At 37.9% G+C, this 12,678-nt stretch overlaps 1 protein-coding gene across 2 annotated transcripts in view; it reads right to left on the bottom strand.

Annotated features, from left to right (window-relative positions):
• CRAMP1 (cramped chromatin regulator homolog 1) overlaps positions 1–12,678 on the bottom strand; it is a 115,091-nt gene that overhangs the window by 9,122 nt on the left and 93,291 nt on the right. For both annotated transcript variants that reach the window (XM_043969770.1, XM_043969764.1), the window contains exons 12-16: positions 11,870–12,051; positions 11,564–11,638; positions 3,332–3,413; positions 1,634–1,738; positions 1,180–1,358 (exon numbers count right to left, since the gene is read on the bottom strand). In XM_043969770.1, coding sequence (XP_043825705.1) covers positions 1,180–1,358; positions 1,634–1,738; positions 3,332–3,413; positions 11,564–11,638; positions 11,870–12,051 — 623 coding nt within the window. The remainder of the gene's footprint in view (positions 1–1,179; positions 1,359–1,633; positions 1,739–3,331; positions 3,414–11,563; positions 11,639–11,869; positions 12,052–12,678) is intronic.

The raw sequence follows: 12,678 nt of genomic DNA, 5'->3' as shown, positions 1-12,678 counted from the left end.
TCTTCTAAGTTGCATCTTCTCCAGATCAAACATTCCTAATTCCTTCAAATGAACCTAAAATTATAAGCCTCAGGGTTGGGAAGGATCCTACAAGATATACAAATCCCCTTTGTAACATCATCTGCCTTTGCTTAAATGGCTACAGTAATAAAGACATCATCAAGAACATACAAGTCTAACCATTCACTATTGGTGGGGATTTTTTGTTTGTTTTTTAACCAATCTGAGATTGAGAAAATGTCCCTTCCTCTCTCCTTTATCACAAAACTTAGAGACTATGAGAACGTATAATATTCCATATGCCATCATATAGAATAGGGATGAGCAAACTATAGTCTGAGAGTCAAATCTAGTCAGCCCCTTGAGTTAAGAAAGGTTTTTACATTTTAAAATACAACAAAATTTCATGTGGGCCATACTTTGCTGACCCCCTAATACAAAGGATGTGTTGGTTACTTTTTTTTTTCGGGGGGGGGGGGGAGTAGCCAAATTGAACACATATTGATATGGCCCAACTGGTACAGAACGGTGATCTGGACAATACTTTTGTGTTAAGATCACTTTGGCTTTTGATGGCCACATCACACTAATGACTTGTATTTAGTTTTCAGTTAACTGTCTAAACACTTCTCTCATACAAGTGCAGATAATAATTCCTCAAGTTATGTCTATGCACTTGGTTGACTATTACAACTGGATTTATATGGATCCTCAATATATTACTCATATATTTGCAATCCTTCTTAGCTTTGTATTTTAGTAATTTGTTAAGGATAACATTTAGTTTTTAAATCAGCATCAAAAATATTAGACAGAATACAGTAATGCATTCCATACCCTCAGAGATCTAGAATTATATCCAGGTTGATATCTATCCATTTAATCAACATTTCAGTAGAGTTGTTGAACCAGTGACAAATCAACAAATTTAAAACATTTGTAACATACTTATACCATCATTCAACTCAAATTTCGCTATTTTGTCCACAAGAATTTCAAGGTTTACCTCATGTTGATTTGTTCTAGTTTGCCAATATCTCTTAAAATGTGGCATGAAAAATTGAATATGATGTAACCATTATATCAAAGGATTTAATGTAGGCTCTACCACCTTTGGAAAGATGGCAATACTTTACATAATTTTTATAACAAATAAAAATCCATGTTACTGATACAAACCCCCATAGCTGATATGGCATCCCCATTCTGATGTGAGCTAGCCAAGTTTTGCCCCGTCACTGTGGCTGTAACTTCCTCTGAAGGCAACTGTGTTATCCCAGGCAAATCCTCAGTATCCAGGACAGGGAGTGGGCTCCCAGGGATAATACCAGCACTTTTAGCTGCCAAGTCAATGGCACCTGGAGGCAAAGAGACATAGGATGATACTAGCAATAAGGCTTCTCCTAAATGAGTAGTCACATTCCCTTGCTAAGACCATAAAAACATCCTATCTACCTCATTTTAATTGAAGGCCCCATTTTAATTGAAAAATCAATAGCTTACATGGTTTTCCTTCTAAGGGTTTAGGAGATATGTATTTGAGGAGGGAGAAGACAAGAACACTGTAGAACATGTCACTCAGAAGTATGGGTATGGCAGGAAGTTCACTTCATGCTTAGCCATGGAAACTTACTGGACAGGTGATTAGCAGCCTGGGCTGGAAGAACCTTGGGCACAATAGGTCGAGACAAAGCAGCTTTGGTTGGAGAGGACTGGATTGGTCGAAATGACCCTCTCCCTATAAGATGGGAACAAAAATTAATTTCTAGAATGAATACTTGAATTTATAATTCTTACTCCTGCGCTCATTTCACCACCAATGCACACAAAATAGCAGGTTTCTGCCCTGTTTCTACTGCCCATAGCCTTCACTACAAGATTTCAGTCTAGTCAGCTATTATCAAGTATTCTAAATTGCTACTGCCCATGGAAAGGAGCAATGATTTTGGGTTAGAAACATACAAAGCAGTGGCAGCTAGATTAGCTGTTTTCTCGAGGAGGAACAAAGCCTCAGCAAAACTACAAAATTTGGCAGGCCATCAAAATAAGGGAAACTACAGGGTTTGTCTGTGGATATCATGGGATCAAAACTATTCAAATGGCAGCAGAGCACAGTAGGCAAGAAGTGTGATTCAAAGACCGGTGGACAAAACAGCAGCCAAGGAAGCCGTTTCCCCCTCTGCACATTATAGTATGTTTCCTGGTAATAATTTATACTAATAAAAGTCAGTTTAATAGTGGTCAATTCACTGGAGTGTATGGAGTGATGAGTGGGAAAACAGAAGAGTAAAAATTAGCTCTGCTATAATGCTTGTTTTGAAAAGGTGAATTTACTTCAACATAAATGATACTTTAGGGTCTAGTTTCTTAAATTGTGGGTTGGGTCATGTAATTGAATGTGGGGGTAGTGAAAAACCTGGCAACAATAAAAGGTTATGTATACCTATTTTATATACCTATATTTGGGGTCACATAAAAATTTCTCAGGCGAAAAAGGGGTCATGAGTGGAAAAAGTTTAAGAAGCCCTGCCTTAGGAAACGATTTGAGCATAATATGAATTTTGTGTTTACTTTTATGCTCTCCTTCGTCCAAGAGAAACAGTGAGAGAACACAGAAAACTTTACCATGACTTCACAGTAACTCAGAAGGGGCAACCCTTCCAGTGCCCACTTCCACAAAGAAAGGTCAAGTCTCTTTCAAGGTGAAGGTCGATATTTATTGTATATCTTCTGGTGCAGTAGGAGCTAAAGGATTAGGAGAGCTCTTGACTTTCCACTCCCACTCCTTCCTGACTTTCCACTATGGCCAAGATCCCTGCCATCTCACCAGGAACTGGGATACAAGCCAAGAAAAAGCCCAAGGCCTCAGACACTGCCACTATTTATTGTAGTATTTATGTACTTCTTAATCAATGTATAAAACTGTGCTATGGTTTTTTTAGATTCCTTTTTAAAAAAATGTCATTGATGAAGTTTGAGTCATGTGCCCCAACCCCATTTTCAACATAAGCGTGTGGTTTTAATTGCTCAATTTTGCATAGTTCAATGGCTTTTAGGAATTCGTGTGGAATTATAGCAGAACTAATCATTTGCAAAAAGAAGCCAGAAAAGTAAACTACAGCTATCATGCAAAGTAAGCAATATACAACAGTAGAGTACAAGGCCCTCTTCAAAGATAAAGTACAATCCAAATGCATTTCGTACATGGGTGTTATTTACACATGACATAGGAATATTTCAATTCTTTCATACTGCGTATACCTGTAACCCAAATTAGGGAAAATCACAGGTAAATTTAACTGGAGGAACCATGGGAACCACAAGCAATTACCTGTTACAGAAGAATTTGACATGATAGAGAAAGAACACACATTATGGGATGGATTTCCTGATGGTCTAGGCAGTAGTGTTCTCTAAGGAAAAAAAGAAGGGCACAGATATAAGGAGTCAAATTTATTTTTAAAAGACATTTAAAATAAACATTCTAAATAAAACATGGTTGAGCATTATGAAACAAGTTTTCCTTATTTAGGTTCTATGAAACAAAGCAATAAAACATTTGAGTAGGTCTCAGACCCTTTTATTCTAAAGTGTCAAACTATGAACAATAAATACCATAACATATATTTTTTTCTGATCCTCATTAAATTGAAATCAATTCATAGGATCTGCTTTCAATTGAGTTTTGGTTACTTTCTTAATTCCTAAAACAGTGGGAAGGGACAGCAATGATAAGCAATTACACAGGTTTTGGGAAAACTCAATAATATTAAAGGTTTATGATATTCCTGTAGTCATTCATTTCACAAACATTTATTCTGGGCCTAATTATAAGGTCTTATGTTTAGACAAAGAGAAATAACAGATTCCTACTCTCAAGAGTTTACAAATTAGTTTAAGTGTTTTATGTATAAACATACATTTATACATGAATGTATACATGTACATGTATAGAGACACACACAAATATAATGTGAAACAGAAAGTAATAAGAGCATTGGAGAGAGGTGGAGAATAGAGGAAGAGTTAACTGAGGGGAGGTAGCATTAGAATTTGCCTAGAATGATAGGTAGATTTCAACACCTAGAGATTTCTGGGAGGGGAAATGATTAGTGGAATTCCAGGAAGATGGAAAAAACTAAGTAAAGTATTTAGGCTAGATACTGGAGGATAAATCCAGGAAACAGTGAATACTTTATCGTACAGGGAACAAGAAGGGCAAAAGTAGGATTTCGGAGAGCAATTTGCAACTATGCCCAAAGGGCTATGGGACTATACATACCCTTTGACTCAGTAATACCACTACTAGGTCTGTATATCAAAGAGATCCTAGAACAGGGAAAAGAACCCACATGCACAAAAATATTTATAGCAGCTCTCTTTGGGGTGGCAAAGAATTGGAAATCGAGGGAATGCCCATCAACTGAGGAATGGCTGAACAAGTTGTGGTATGGGAATGTAATGGAATACTATTATGCTGTAAGAAATGGTGAGAAGGAGTGAGATAAGCAGAACCAGGAGAACACTGTACACAGTATCAACAACATTGTATGTTGATCAACTATGATAGCCTTGACTCTTTTCAGCAATACAATGGTCCAAGATAATTTCAAAGGACTCATGATGGAAAATGTTCTCCAAATTCAGAAAAAAAGAACTATGGAATCTAGATGCACATTGAACCATACCATTTCTATTTTTGTTTTTCTTTTTTGAGGTTTTTCCTTTTTGCTCTGATTCTTCTTTCACAGTATGACTAATAAAGAAATATGTTTAATGTGATTGTACATATATAACCTATATCAGATTGCTTGCTGTCTTAGGGAGAGGGGAGGGAGAGAGAAAACTTTGAAACTAGAAATCTCATAAAAACAGATGTTGAAAACTATCTCTAGGTGGCGCAGTGGATAGAGCACTGGCCCTGGAGTCAGGAGTACCTGAGTTCAAATCCAGCCTCAGACACTTAACACTTACTAGCTGTGTGACCCTGGGCAAGTCCCTTAACCCCAATTGCCTCACTAAAAAAAAAAAAACAAAAAAAAAACTATCTCTACATGTAACTGGAAAATAATAAAATACTTTTATGGGAAAAAAAAGAAATGATGATCAGGCAGATTTCATAAAAACCTGGAAAGACTTAAATGGACTGATACTGGGTGAAGTGAGCAGAAGAGGAGAACACTGTACACAGTAACAGCAACACTGTGTGATGATCAACTATGGTGGATTTGGCTCTTCTCAGCAGTGCAATGATCCAAGACAATTTCAAAGAACTCATGATAGAAAATGTTCTCCACATATAGAAAAAAGAACTGTGGATTCTGAATGCAGATTGAACCATACTGTTTCTACTTTTTGGCTGTTGTTTTTTTCCTTTTTTGAGGTTTTTCCCTTGTGTTCTGATTCTTCTTTCACAATATGACTAAGGCAGAAATATGTTTAATATGATTGTTGTACATATATAACTTATATCAGATTGCTTTCTATCTTGGGGAGGGAGGAGGGAAGGGAGGGAGAAAAGCTTGGAACGAAAAATCTTGTGAAAACAAATGTTGAAAACTATTTTTACATGTAACTGGAAAATAATAAAACTTATGACAAAAACAAAAAAGTAGGAAAAAGCGATGGAAAGGTAAGATGGAGTAATGTGATGAAGTATCTTGAATATGGTAGCTAAGGAATATGTATAGATCTTATTAAAAGGTATGCAATGAGGGACCACTGAAGTCATATTATAATCAGTAAAATGACATGGTTAGAGGTATATTTTACAAATATTAATTTGGGAGTAGAAATGAAAGAAATGTTAAAAGACAAATTAAAAGACCAATTATAATACTTAATTTGTCTTTTAACCTCTAAGTTTTACAATAGCTAGGCCTAGAGGTAATGAGAGCAATACCTAGGCAAGGGGAAGTGAAATGGGAAAAGAGATTTTGAAAGCAGAATTGATGGATTAGGGCTTGGTACCTGATTGGATACAGGGAAAGGGGCAGGAGTCACAAAGGAGTGAAATTACTTTCAAGGGTGTAATCATAGATGAGAGTAGGAGTTCCAATAACAGAACAAGGAACTTCGAAGAAGAACACCCATCCTCTCAGTCTAAGCAGCATGATAACATGGAAAGGATTCTGGATGTGATTCAAAGACAGGATCCCAAATTTTTTTCTTATTACCTATCATTTAGAAGTTGCATGATCATGGTCAAGCCACTGCACCCCTCTTGGCCTCAGTTTTCTTACCCATTAAAAGGAAATAAGGAGATATTAACAAATTTAGGGGTAGAGACAGAAAGAGATAGTCCATTGAAAACTTAAGAAATCTAAACAATGTAAAAACAAAAGATAGCTATAAAATATATTTCAAAAATTAAAATAAAGGAACAAGCATCATTAGAAAAAAGAAAATAAGTGACAGAGCCAAGAAAGTGGATTTGGGACAGCCACCCAGCTGAACTCTCCCAACATTCCCCTCCAAGCAATTTAAAAATAACATCTCAAATCAAATTTTGGAGTGGCAGAACCAATAAAAGTTTGATCCAAGAGGTCAACAAAGAAGTCTGTAGCACTAAGATGAAGGCCTGTCCAGAGGCCACACTTACTACAGCAGCAACTTAGGAGTTCTCAGCTTAGAGATGATAACAGGGTTGAATAACTGGTCAGAAAGAGATTACAGGGAACCCTTCCAGGCACTGGGCACAGCTGGCACTGTTTGGCAACTCTATGGCCCATATATAATTCTAGTTCCCAATTCCAGGGTGGAGAAGAATACAGGGAGTCAGTCACAAGGGAGCAAGGACCCTGGTTACACTTCCAGGGCCCAGAGGAGCTTTAGCACATACAACTACAGTGGAGCAGGGGGGCCATTCCTGGGCAAAAACCAGAGCACATATGAGGAGAGTAGTGACCGAACACCTCTCAGAATCACATCACCTTGGAAGCACCAAAAACTTGCAGATCCCCAAAACTAACTCTGAAAACAGCAGCATGAAAAAGCCTGAAGGTTAATATGGTCCCTCCCCACCCAAAGGTGAGCAGGGCCCAACTTTAACAAAGTTCAAATGAGCAAGGAAATAAATAAAATAGGAAAGAAAAATGAGTAAACAACAAAAAAAGAATTGGACTATAAAAAGCTGCTACAGTGTCAGAGAAGACCAAGATATAAACTCAAAAGAAGGCAACAATGTGAAAAAGTCTGTAATGGGCTTTACTTCTGTGATCTCATTTTTTGCTCACAAGAAGCTTGTGAGGTTATTATTCCGTTTTTTAAAATAAGGACGTTAAGACTGAGAAAGGTTATGTAGGATTTGAATTGAAGTTTTCCCAATTCCAGGTACAGCATACTATATACTATGCTACTCCTTGGTTCTTGTCAAAAAATAGAAAAGTAGAACAGAAGATATGGGTAAAAACTAGAAAAAAATCAAACAAGGTAGTTCAGAGTTTGACATACTCAAAACACAAAAAGTAGAAGGATCAACATACTGAAAAGCTGTTAGGCAGAAATTAAGTTTAGACTATAAACTTGTAGTATATACTACAATAAGATTAAAGTGGATAGGATATGTACATAAAAAAAGGTCATATCATGAAAAAATACCCACCCAAACTGAAATAGAAGAGGATACTCATTCAGATCTATGGTTAGAGAAGAATTCCTGATACTGGACAGAAGTGATCATAATTAGATAAAACACTCTCAAGTCAATTTTTTAAAGCTTTTGAATAAAAATTAAATTCTAACTAAGTAAAAAGAGACATTGCCTGGTAAAAACTCATTATCCAAGGAATATTAACAAGAATAGGGGAGTGACAGTGAATTAAGTCAAATATCAGACTCCTCAGGCTGGAAGTTTAGTATATCTCTGGATCTCTCCATCCCTTCAACTCCTTTCTCTAGCTGTCAGGTTCCTTCCAGAGACCTTAATTATAAGATGAACCCCAAAGCTGGTCAAGACTTCTTTATTCCTCTCTAGGTTCCACTCCCAATTCTCAGAACATTCTTTACCATACCCCCTCCCTATTCCTTTTGTGTATTGTCTTTCTACATTCAAATATGAGCTCCTCAAGGGCAGGGACTTGCTTTCTTTATACTACCATTTGTATTCCCACATTGCCGAATCCTGTAGAACCTCCCAGCCCAACAGTCACCAGAACCTTGGGCTCTCTCTAGTCTTGGAGGACTTAGGACTACTTCCACACCACCATAAGACATCAGTAACAAAAAGCATAAATAAAAAAGGATAAATCTAAAAAGGTCCATATGAAGAATATAGGGAAATGTGGGAACATATGAAAATCATAAAGCATGAAGAAAAAAATTAGCAATAAGATAAGTACATTCGCTATGAGTAAGCTTAGAAAGAAGCATAAGAAAACAAGTATACAGATGAAAAAGAAATCAAGGCAACAGTTAAAAAGATAGTTATAACTTCTTAGCTATTTACTTTTTAATCTAAATATGGAGTTTAATGCTTTGTTTGGGATTTGATTCTCACTGTAATTATTCATATTGAGATTTCTACATTTGTATTGGCTTATTTTTAAAAATATGTTTACGTTATTATTACTCTTCTAATAGAAATAATTGTAAAGCTAAATTAATCTGAAGAGAAATTAGATTGGAACACCTTGAATATGTAGTGTGTTCTTCTCTCACAGAGACCCTGCCCTTGATTCCTCATCCAAGCGAGCATCAAAGCGAGCACCAAAGTAAGCTGGACATGACCTTGACTGTAAAAGTCATGTCATAGAAGCCCAAGCACATTCTGTCTTTATAGCCCCAACTACTTGGAACAGTATCTTTCAAACAGTAGGCATTTATCAAATCTTACAAGGCTGGGTGGAAGATTAAATGGGATGATTCTCCCTCTACCTCCTTCTCCTGATTAGTGAAACTGCTGAAGGGTCAGAACATGGTGACTTCTCTTTTTCTCTTCTATGATCATGGAACCCATGAAACAAAAAATAAATAAACAATTCTCAATTCTCTTTAACTCCCATTACTTTTCCTTTTGCAATGATCAATCAATAAATATTGATCAAATGCAGTAAACATTGCTAAGTGCTGGGGATACAAAAAGAGGCAAAGGATAGTTCCTGACCTCATGAAGCTCACTACTTAATAGGGGAGATAATATGCAAACAAATATATAAAAACAAGCTCTATCTAGGGTAAATAGAAAATAATTAACAGAGGGAAGGCACTGGAATTAAAAAGTATTGGGAAAAGCTTTCTGTAAAAGATGGAATTTTAGCTGAGACTTAAAAGAAGCAGAAAATCCATTATGTGGAATTAATGAAGGAGAGCATTAGGGTATGGGGACCAACCAGAGAAAATACCTAGAATCAAGAAATGAATATCTTGTCCATAAAGTGGCAAAGAGACACAAGAGTACATGCTGGGGAGTAAGATGTAAGAAGATTAGGAGGAAAAAAAAGTAGAAAGCCAGAAGATTTTCTCTCTGATCTTGGAAGCAATAAGGAGCTACTCGAGTCATTTAGTAGCAGGGTGATACAATCAAATCTGCACGTTGGAAAAATCATTTTGGTGGCTGAATGCAGGATGGATTGGAGTGAAGAGAGACCTGAGGGAGGCAGACCCACAAGCAGGCTACTGCAATAATTAAGGAGAGAGGTGATGAGGGCCTGTACTAGAGTGATGGCAGGGTCAGAGGAGAGAAGGAGGCACATTCAAGAAATGTTTCAGAGGTAAAATCAAGTGACTTTGGCAACCGCTTGGATGTGAGGACTGAGAGACAGTGAAGAGTCAAGCATGATACCTACATTGTAAGCTTGAAAGACAGGGAGGGTAGTATTGCCCACTAAAGGAATGGAGGACGGGGGTTCTTGGGGAAAGAAAGTCAGTTTTGGAAACAGTGAGTTTAATATATCATTAGGATAGAGGGACAAGAAAAGAGGGCCCAAGAAAGAACTCTGAGGGACATCTGTGGTTAAGGTGCATGATCTGGAGGATGATGTACCAAAGGAGACAGAGAAGGAGCAGTCTGATGGGTAGGAGAACCAGGAGAGAGTGGTGTCCTGAAAACCTAGAGAGAAGAGAGTATCAAGGAAGAGAGAGTGATCAAAGAGTGTCAAAGGCTGTAGAGAAGTCAAGGAGGGTGAGGACTGAGAAAAGACCATTGGATTGTGTTAAGGGCTAAAATTCTAGCTAAACTGTCTAAAATATCTAATGAGTGGTCGCCAATAAATTATAAGCTTTAGCAAGAGTTAGACTTTTAAGCATTTATTAAGGAGAATAAGAATTTGGTAAAGAGAGAGAAAAAGGCCTAGATTCCTATCTATTAAAGGGAGAGCACATTTCTAGCTCCCTTCTCCGCCAGCGTCCTCAGGAAAGAGCCCCAGAGTCAGCGCCAGTCTCTTCCTTCCTCCTCCCACTCGCTCGCGTCACTTCCTGACTCCTGGTCTTGCCCTCAAAGACCTTCCCTTCATGGGCAGAACTCTTCTACAGTAAGTATCCAGCAGGTGGCGTTATTCCAATCGTTACAGTCCCCCCTGTTGTTCCTCAAGAAACAAAATGTTTCCTTGACGGAACAATTGGGTTAAAAAAATAAAAGATCATGGATAACTTTGGAGAGAAGTTCCAGTGGAATGATGAGGTCAGAAGTCAGACTGTAAGGGATTAAGAAAAGAATAAAAGGAAAGTGGAGGCACTCAGTGTGGATGGCCTTTTCAAATAGTTTGACTACAGAGATATACTGAGCAGAAAAGATATAGGACTACAGTTAGCAGAGATGGAAGGAACAAGGGAGGTTTTTCTGAGAATAGGAGTCATGGGTATGTTTGGAGTCTGTAGAGAGACAGAGATTGAAAATAAGTGATAGAAGAGAGAGCTTACAGCAGATGGCCTCAATTTTTTATCTGTAAAATACGAGTAAAGATTCTCAGCTGAAAGAGGGGGAGGCAGCTAGGTGGCGCAGTGGATAGAGCACTAGCCCTGGAGTCAGGAGTACCTGAGTTTAAGTCCGGCCTCAGACATTTAACACTTACTAGCTGTGTGACCCTGGGCAAGTCACTTAACCCCAATTGCCTCACAAAAAAAAAAAAAAAAAAAAGAGAGAGAGAGAGAGATATTAGAAGGTTTGGAAGAGCTACTGTGGAAAGTAAGATAGCGAGTTGATAAAGGATGACTGCCTGGCAGCAGTGAGAACATAACTGGGGTTGTTACAGTCAGAACAGTCACGTGATTTTCTACCCCTTCATTCAGCAGTACATGTGCTGCTGCAGGGTAAAGTGCTTTGGGGTAGATGGAAGATGTCCAGCCCAGCCCCTTGCTGCCCTCCTCCTTGTGAAAGGGATCTTTGGTTTTAGAGGTTGTACTTCCTAAGGAACAAATATGTTATTTTATGTATGGAGTAACATAATGGTGGTAGAAAAGGGGGCAGATATTAATAGTGTTTTAAACATGGGAAAATTGAAAGAAAGTGAAAAGATCATTTATACTAGTTGAAATAATCAGTGATAAAACCAAGAAAAAAGTATGCCATAAATCCTAGAATTTATTTTTATGACTAAAGACATGTACAATAATGAGTTCCTCTGACCTGTACCACCAATGGCTTCCGCAAGTGTCTACTTCTTAACTTCCTTGGCTTTGGCGAGAAGAAATCCGACGGCATCTGCAAAGAAAGCCATCAGGCAAGAAAGAAGTAAGACTTTTAATCTCCAGGTGAAACACTGATCCTCAAATACCCATTCCCTCTCTTTGTGGAAATGAATCTTGATTTTGGATATTGTGCTTGACAAAAAACAAGCTCTTTACAGTATCTATGGAATAATTATCAAGCTCAATCTCCTGTAGAGACAGATCAGGTCCAGTCATGTTTTAGATATACTCATTATGTACTTACACTGATTGTGTCAAGATGCTGTCGGAAAGTCAATTCTGGATCCTTGCTAGGTGAAAACAGCTTTCCATGTCGGCTATTGGGCGGCAAAGTTGTTGGGACTGCAAAAAGCCCCCCATCAGAATCACTGTTTCCTGAACTGGATGGAGCAGCTACCAGAAGAGGTCTTGGAGGGTTTCTCAAACCTTAAAAGAAACAAATGATGACTTCAATTACTGTTGTTAGGAAAAAGAAAAAGTTTATAGGATCCTCAACTCAGAACTGGAAGGGAGTTCAGAGGTCATCTAGTCCTCATCTGACAAATGAGGAAAGTGAAGCTCAGGGTGCTGAGGTGACTTGCCAAAGGTCAGAAAAGGAGGAAAGGAGAGGCAGCTAAGTGGCGCAGTAGATAAAGCACAGGCCCTAGATTCAGGAGGACCTGATTTCAAATCCAGCCTCAGACACTTGACACTTACTAGCTGTGTGACCCTGGGCTTAACCCTCATTGCCCCACAAAAAAAAAAAAAAAAAAAAAGGAGGAAAGGATCTTATCACAGGTCCTCTGAATCTAATCTAGCACTCTGTTATACATTGTCTTCCCTGATAAAGAATCAAATTTTCAGGAAAATTATATGACAAACTGAGAATGAATCATTTTGCACGAAATTTCTGTATTTTGATACACACACACACACACACACACACACACACAGAGTGACTATTACATGCCAAGCTCTATGATAAATATTTTATAAATACTATCTCATTTGATCCTAAAAACAACCCTAAGAAGTTGGTACTGTTAGTATTTCTCCCTTACAGCCAGGAAACTA

The sequence above is a fragment of the Dromiciops gliroides genome, chromosome 1 (assembly GCF_019393635.1).
Source record: "Dromiciops gliroides isolate mDroGli1 chromosome 1, mDroGli1.pri, whole genome shotgun sequence".
In the NCBI taxonomy this organism is placed as follows: Eukaryota; Metazoa; Chordata; class Mammalia; order Microbiotheria; family Microbiotheriidae; genus Dromiciops; species Dromiciops gliroides.
This window is presented reverse-complemented; position numbering and strand designations above follow the sequence as displayed.